The 8,056-nt window shown below is 32.5% G+C and overlaps 1 protein-coding gene across 1 annotated transcript; it reads left to right on the top strand.

Annotated features, from left to right (window-relative positions):
- Positions 1-3,223: 3,223 nt before the first annotated feature.
- Positions 3,224-7,576, top strand: LOC145167692 (glucose-inhibited division family A protein). Its single transcript, XM_079086929.1, has 13 exons — positions 3,224-3,555; positions 4,190-4,350; positions 4,461-4,552; positions 4,629-4,742; positions 5,009-5,339; positions 5,483-5,662; positions 5,733-5,813; positions 5,909-6,127; positions 6,248-6,390; positions 6,461-6,627; positions 6,695-6,912; positions 7,018-7,110; positions 7,195-7,576. Exons 1-13 carry the CDS (start codon positions 3,366-3,368, stop codon positions 7,351-7,353), a joined length of 2,148 nt encoding a protein of 715 aa, XP_078943055.1. The 5' UTR covers positions 3,224-3,365; the 3' UTR covers positions 7,354-7,576.
- The last annotated feature ends 480 nt before the right edge of the window (positions 7,577-8,056 follow it).

Here is an 8,056-nt window from a genome sequence, read left to right as displayed (position 1 = left end):
TAGTCTAATATTTACCGTGACTAATTATTAGTCTTATTATTATTATTATTATTATTATTATTATTATTATTATATATTTTTTTATTATTATTATTATATAAGCGTTTAAATAATACTTTCCAACCACTATGTACAGACAGGGGCCAGACATAAAACACCGGAGGGCAGGACCATTTTGGCATATAGCACTTCTGAAATCCAACAACCATATGCGGCCCTTTAAACCAGATTCCCCGTACCGCGAGTAGTTAAAAAGATATTATAACGACACTTATATAAGTCATAATAATAGCTCAAATATTTATTATAAGTTCATAATAACAATACTAATTTTAAATATAAGCTATATTAAAATAGGGTAAGCATAACTTACTTATAAGGGGGGTTTAGCTAGGAGTCGGGCTCTGCAGGGGCAGAACTTCGTCGCTGAATCTTTCTAAGAAAGATTCATGCAGCGCTTCAGCGCTCACCTTACTATACTAAAACTACAGAAAGAGAAGTCGAATCACGAGGGACCGAAATGCTCGGGGTATAAGAAGAGAAAGACTCTTGAATCAAGAGAATGGTGCAAGAAATATGAGAGCCCAAGCCTCTTATTTATAGTAATTGAATTTACAAAAACTACCCTCCATAATTACTTAATGACCTTATAGTTATATAAACGACTAAACACCCCTTCATAATACTATTTTAAATAGATTTAACGATATTTGTACTAAACTAATGTCAAAAGTACTCAACACTAGTCTTATAATAACCGCATCGTCGATACCTTTCTAATGATATATACATTTGTATATATATGTGTACGTATATATGATTTATACTTTATTTTAATACGTAAATATGCTATTATAATTTGTAACTCGTTCATACAAACTCCATTTTTGACGTTCTTTATATCCACGCGTTGGTATTTACGAGTACTACAACTTTCATTTAGACGCCGTCAGCTAATTCTCATTCTATCTCAGATTTACAAAACTGTATCGAATTTCTCGCGCTCGAAGAGTAGGGACCAAGTTTCGTCCATATCTTTAACATACGAGCTCTATTCTCGAATTTCTTTATATCCACGCGTAGGTAAAAACAAGATCTAAAACTTTCATTTAGACTCCGTCGGCTAATTCTCGACCGATCTTAAATTTAACAGTATGATGAGATTATACTGTTAAATGTCTGCGTAAAATTCATAACTTCTACATACAAACTCCGTTTTCGTCTGTCTTTTTACCGTTGAGTTCCTATTAATGAGATCTTCAACTCTCATTTAGGTCGCGTATGCCAAAAACCGCTCGAACTAAAATTCGAGTTTCGGGCCGTGCACTGCTATGCCAAATCTTAGAAAATTCATAACTTCCTCATACGAAGTCAGATTTGGGCGTTCTTTTTTTATATGTTCTCGGTTTAACGTATACTACAAATTTTGTTTAGATCACTAAGGCTAAAAAGTCTTCTACCATAAATTCACTATTTACGTCTCCCGGTGCCGTGCCGGTTTTGCCGTAAAACTTCGACGAGCCATAACTTCTTCGTTATAACTCGGATTTCGGTGTTCTTTATATGTACGGAACCCTTGTAACATATACTACAACTTAGTTAAGATTAATCCTTCTAAATAATCTTCCATCAAAAATTCATTTTTGATGCTCATCGTCTCTAAATTGACTAGCCCGGATCTGCGGGCGTTATATATATATATATATATATATATATATATATATATATATATATATATATATATATATATATATATATATATATATATATATATGGAAAAGTGAATATACCCTTAAGGGTATATAAGCTTATGTACTCAAACCCCACCATAATTAGTAGTTTTGTTAAATATATTCATTATAATGTTCTTAAACTTCAACATCTAACTTGATTTACTTTGAAGATTTTCGAAATTTCACTATTATCTTCCTCTTATATCATATCTTTTTGCCAAACACCTACTAGGCTATATATATTATAGTTGAAAATGAAAAGTGTGTAGGAGGAAGATAAATGTGAAATTTATAAAAATGTTAGAAGTAATCAAGTTAGAAGTTGAATTATAAAAACAATTGGACAATTACAATGTATATATATGATACAAAACGACGTAGTATTGTGAGTTTGGGTACCTAAGCTTGTATACCCTTAAGGGTATATTCACTTTTCCATATATATATATATATATATATATATATATATATATATATATATATATATATATATATATATATATATATATATATATATATATATATATATAAAGACGAAAAGAAAAAAGACTGAGGTTATAATCCGGAGTAGGAACTCCGAAACATAGACCACAACTCCGAAAATGCTATGTTCTGAAGCAAGTGGTCATTTTATAAAAAAAAATACTAATTATTTTTGTTACAACGAGTAGAGGTGGCAATGGGTCGACCTGGGTTGGGTTCGGGTTCAACCCATTTATTAATTGGGTTGAAAATTTCAACCCAACCCAACCTGTTTATTTAAATGAGTTGATATTTCCAACCCAACCCAATCTTTCAGATAAATGGGTTGTCACCGGGTTGACCCGTTTATGTAATTCCCAAACCAACCGATTAAATAAATTGGTTAAATTTGGGTTGACCCATTTAAAATAAAATAAATAAATAAATTAACTAAAGATTACACCACTTAAATTAGTTATAGACTTAAATAAAATTTCAATGTATGACAAAAGCACAATCACAATTCACATATACAAATAAATTATTCAAATAGCATTAAAGATATGTAATTTCTAAGAGATTTTTTAGAGTGGTTAGTGGTGTCGGCGCCAATCAAAAAGGTAGAAATTAGGATTCTATTTTTTTAAAACATAAATAATAATACAAACATTGTAATTTATAAACTAATACATAGATTAATACATGATAATATTTTAATAATTATTAAATTTAATATAAATTAAAGTTAAATGGGTTGATGGGTTGAAAAGGGGTTGATAGTTTTTACCCGACGCAACCTATTTAATTAAATGGGTTAGACGGGTTGACCCATTTAACATAAATGAGTTGAAAATCTCAACCCTGCTAATTTTGGGTTGGGTTCGGATTGGGTTAGTGGGTTGTGTCAGTTTTTGCCAGCGAGCGTTTATAAGAGTTAGATTACTGAATTTCTAAAAAAAAAATTGTTGTTAATAAAATCCTAAACACCCTCTAATCACGTAATTTCTCTGAAAAAATTGGAATGCGTTGAAAGCTTACGCGGCTAAACAACAAGTAGGCCTGCTCTTACCTGTTTTCCAAGTTCAGAACTGTTTTATCCTCTCTCCCCACTCCCTCCCTAACCAACGGCCACCACCACGGTCACCGTCGTCTTTGCCCGGGCCTCCTAACATGGCCACAGCGGCTGTCTCGCTTCTTCAGTTTTCTCGAATTTCTCGCCGCTTCTCTTTCTTTCCTTTCCTCCGCCCTCCTCGCTCGTCCTCTATTAGCCTTAGACGCAGCTGCAAACCTCGGTTATGCTTCAGCTTCTTCCGCGCAGATTCGCCGCGACATTTTTCAGTCACTGCATCGAGCTCTCCAGGTATACATTAGTGTTCGTAGTTATTGTTAATTTTTCGTCTTGGCATTTCATCAAACACTTGTCCTTCATTTTGAATAGTTTCTTTTTTTGCTATCTGGTATGAGTATACTCCACATGTGCGACCTTTTAGTCAAAATTGATGCTTTTTCAAATGCAAAAATGATATAGAATCGGTTGCACGTTCATCTGTCTTTTTTGTAGTGTTTATTGTAGTTATCAAATTCTTGTTAATTTCTCAAGTTGTAAATTGATCTGCTTGAGATCCAAAATTCGAAACAATATCATTCTCTCTGTTTCACGCTTAACAAAGAGAGTGCTTTGCATTATAATCGGTCTTTTGATGCCCATAGAAAAACTAATGAAGATAACAAAGTCAGAAAATTTGGTAAGTAGGAAATTTGAATGATATGTGTAGTATAAATGAACCACCATTGCTGGTGGTGAGGAAGGAACTTCAAGTAACTTAAATACTGTTAGCTTGAATCAATGGCAGGTAAGAATCATTCCATGTATTTTGGCAATCTTAAGTTTCTATGGAAATCAAGATGCTTTCTTCCCCTTTTATCTTTTTCCAATATATATGTATGCAAGAGAAGTTATATATATCTTACAATCTACTTTCTTCTTTAAAAAGCCCCTGTAGATTGGAAGAATCATGATACAACAGGCGATGAAACATATGATGTAATAGTAGTAGGAGGTGGACATGCAGGCTGTGAAGCTGCTCTTGCTTCTGCTCGTTTAGGGGCAAAAACTCTTCTTCTAACAATCAATATTGATAGAATCGCATGGCAGGTTACTTTTTTATAACCAATATTCTTCAATATCTTATTAAAAATAATAACTATGCAATTTTCAAATAATCATTTCATTTCTCAAATCTCACCATTACAAGTTTGATACAGCCCTGCAACCCAGCAGTTGGTGGACCTGCAAAGTCTCAGCTAGTGCATGAAGTGGACGCATTAGGTGGTGAAATTGGAAAGATGGCTGATAGGTAATTTTACGGTTTTACCCCTCCACTAAATAGACATCACACATATTTTTTACTTGTATCTTTATTGATATTTCAGGTGTTATCTACAAAAACGTGTTCTTAACATCTCAAGAGGCCCTGCTGTTAGAGCATTGCGTGCTCAAACAGATAAAAGAGAATATGCAATCGAGATGAAAAAGATTGTAGAAAGGCTAGTTTACTTAAACTTTTGTGTAAATTACATATTTGGTCCCTGATTATAGTTGTTTTTTTGCAATTTTGGTCCTTATTTGAGGGTTTTGTAGTCATTTTACTTGGAAAAGGGACCAAAAATGTTACAAAAGCTTCAAACAATGATCAAAATTGCAAGAGAAAACTTTGGAAACCAAAAATACAATCTACTCTAAACTTTTTTATCCAAACTTTAATGAAAAAAAAGATTAATTTTTATCCTACCCTTTTGTTTTGTGTTTTCAGCACTCCAAACTTATCCATTAGGGAGGCAATGGTGACAGATCTTTTAATGGGAACAAATGATGATGTAAAAGGTGTTAAAACATTTTTTGGGATGAATTTCTATTCAAAATCTGTTGTTCTTACAACTGGCACTTTCATGAGTGGAAAAGTTTGGGTTGGAAGAACTTCAATGGCTGCAGGAAGAGCTGGTGAATCAGCTTCACATGGTCTCACTGAACACTTACAATCACTTGGATTTGAAACTGATCGATTAAAAACCGGGACACCTGCAAGAGTTGACTCACGTACAGTTGACTTTTCTGTGTTGGAGCCTCAACATGGTGATGAAGAGGTTCTTGCATTTTTGTCACTGTGCGTATTACTTTATATAAATTTGATGAAAACATGAATTATACAAAACTGATAATAAAAATGTTTTTTCTTTTTGATCATTCAGTTGTTAATAATACTAATATATGATTGTGTGATGAACAGGTGAATTGGTTTAGTTTTGATACTGATTACCACATTGAAAGGGAACAAATGTGTTGTTATCTTACACGTACAACAGAAGTGACACATCAGCTTATAAGAGATAATTTACATGAGACTCCAACTTATGGAGGATGGGTTGAAGCAAAAGGACCTCGATATTGTCCCTCAATTGAGGATAAGGTTATAATATTCTTTAAAAAAAAAAAATCTTATTTAAAGCCTTGTTTACATTATCTGTTTTTATTCTCAGATTGTAAGATTCCAAGATAAGGATTCCCATCAAATTTTTCTTGAACCAGAAGGTCGAAGTGTACCTGATCTCTATGTTCAGGTCTCTTGAATAATCAATTTCTGAAATGGGATTTATTTATTTATTCACATTTGTTTTTTACTTTTTTTTTTTTTTTTTTTTTTTAAATCTTGTAGGGTTTTTCAACTGGATTACCTGAAAGATTACAGTTACCACTTTTGAGAACATTACCAGGTTTAGAGAAATGTTCCATGTTGAGACCTGCATATGCTGTAGAATATGATTACTTGCCAGCTCATCAATGTGCCAGGTCACTTATGACAAAGAAAATCCAAGGACTTTTTTTCTCAGGTCAAATTAATGGAACAACTGGTTATGAAGAAGCTGCTGCTCAGGTTTCTCTTCTTCCTTTTCCTTTTTCTTTTTTTGGTATAATGAAGGAATGGAATGAACCATTCCATTCCAATGGACTATTCTTGACATTGGTTTAATTCTTTCAATTCCAATTTTCATAGGGAATAATATCCGGAATAAATGCAGCTAGACATTCAGATGGAAAACCACTGATTGTTCTTGAAAGAGAAAGCAGTTACATAGGCACTTTAATCGATGATCTTGTCACCAAAGATCTTCGTGAGCCTTATCGTATGCTCACAAGGTAATAATTCATTTTTTAATTAAATGTTTAATTCAGTTTTGTTATTATAATTTTTTATTTTCTTTTTCAGTCGATCAGAATACAGATTGATTCTCAGATCTGATAATGCTGATAGCCGTTTGACTCCTTTAGGGCATGAAATTGGTTTAATAGATGATAAAAGATGGAAATCTTATCAAGGAAAACAAGCTCGGATTTTAGAGGAGAAAAAAAGATTAAAAACTGTTCGTGTCACAAGTAAGACTAAAAACTATATATATTTTTTTATAAAGAACATTTAAAAAAAAAAAAAGTTATGTTACAGGCGAAGAATTAGCTGCTGAAGTCTCGTGTTTATCTGGTCAACCGGTCAAAGATCATTCAACACTTGAAGGGCTTCTCAAAAAGCCACATATTGAATACAAAGTGTTGGAAAAACATGGTTTTGGAAATAATGAATTATCAAGAATAGAAAAAGAATGCATTGAGATTGATATTAAATATGAAGGCTTGATTTCACGCCAACATAGCCAATTGCAACAGGTTAAGTCAATAATAAGTCCTCCTCCTAAGTTTCAATTTTGTCCCTGAATTTTGTGGTTTGGCAACTTAAGTCCCCTTAGTTGACTTTTTTCAATTTGGTTTCAGATGGTTCACAGACAACATAAACCCCTTCCAGCAGATTTGGATTATAATTCCATGAACACTTTATCACATGAAGCACGTGAAAAACTCTCAAAGGTTATTATTAATTAATCAGTTTCTCATATTTATAAATAAAAAAAAAATTTATATGTTTTGAGATTTGGTTTTGTTTTATTTAAGGTGAGGCCACAAACGATTGGTCAAGCAAGTAGAGTAGGTGGGGTCAGCCCTGCTGACATCACAGCACTTCTTATCATCATGGAGTCTAATCGTAGAAAAGCTCAAGAACTAAAAAAACACCAGATCTTGGCTTCTGTTATTTCTGGAGATTCTACATAAATTCTATTATAAAAATGAGTTATTTCATAAATATGAATCGAAAAGTTTTCAACTTTGTGCAAGAGGGCAAGTTGGTAATTTTGACAAGAAGTTCATAGTGAAATGTGAATATAATGTATAATGTAGTTATTTACTTTCATCAAACATTGCAGATATATCGAGATACTGTTTATGTAGGAGAATCAGATGCATTCAAATAAGGGTTTCAGACATTATTGCATTAGTTTTGTATGTCTTAAAATATCATCTCGATGTTTGCTAATTGGATTTTGTGTAGTGACAATGATAAAATTGCGAGCTATTCACTAAAATCACTTCACACTGGTGTCGTGTATTAATGTTTTTATGTAATTTCTAACAATATTATAATTTCTTTTAGTGTGTGGAAACGAGGCAGAGTTTAGAAAATTATGTTTTTTTGAGCTTCACGAACCAATTTACGAAATTTTAAATGGCTTTGAAAAGTGTCGTGGTTAACGATCTTATGTATTTTTATACTCACATTTTAGGTTTTCTGAGTAAATATGTATAAGATATGTTGCTCATTACCGTAATTTGCACATGAATAAAAAAAGTATATGGTTAATGTATTGATAGATGTATGTTCTTCCAACATATGGAAGTCATTGCAATATGAAAATTTTAATAGTTTATTGGCTTAAAGAAATATTAATCAGTTTGGAATGTCTTGTTATCATGAAGC

The sequence above is a fragment of the Lactuca virosa genome, chromosome 3 (assembly GCF_052849685.1).
Source record: "Lactuca virosa cultivar CGN04683 chromosome 3, Lactuca_virosa_CGN04683_v6, whole genome shotgun sequence".
Taxonomy (NCBI): Eukaryota; Viridiplantae; Streptophyta; class Magnoliopsida; order Asterales; family Asteraceae; genus Lactuca; species Lactuca virosa.
Note: the sequence above shows the minus strand (reverse complement) of the source record. Positions and strands in the feature narration are given on the sequence as shown.

What these genes read in the sequence shown, in the direction of transcription:
- LOC145167692 (XM_079086929.1), top strand. Translation starts at nt 3,366, where the DNA reads ATGGCCACAGCGGCTGTCTCGCTTCTTCAGTTTTCTCGAATTTCTCGC. An exon ending in ATTGGAAAGATGGCTGATAG is followed by an intron (nt 4,553 to 4,628) that starts GTAATTTTACGG and finishes TTGATATTTCAG; the next exon opens with GTGTTATCTACAAAAACGTG. An exon ending in TACCTGATCTCTATGTTCAG is followed by an intron (nt 5,814 to 5,908) that starts GTCTCTTGAATA and finishes TAAATCTTGTAG; the next exon opens with GGTTTTTCAACTGGATTACC.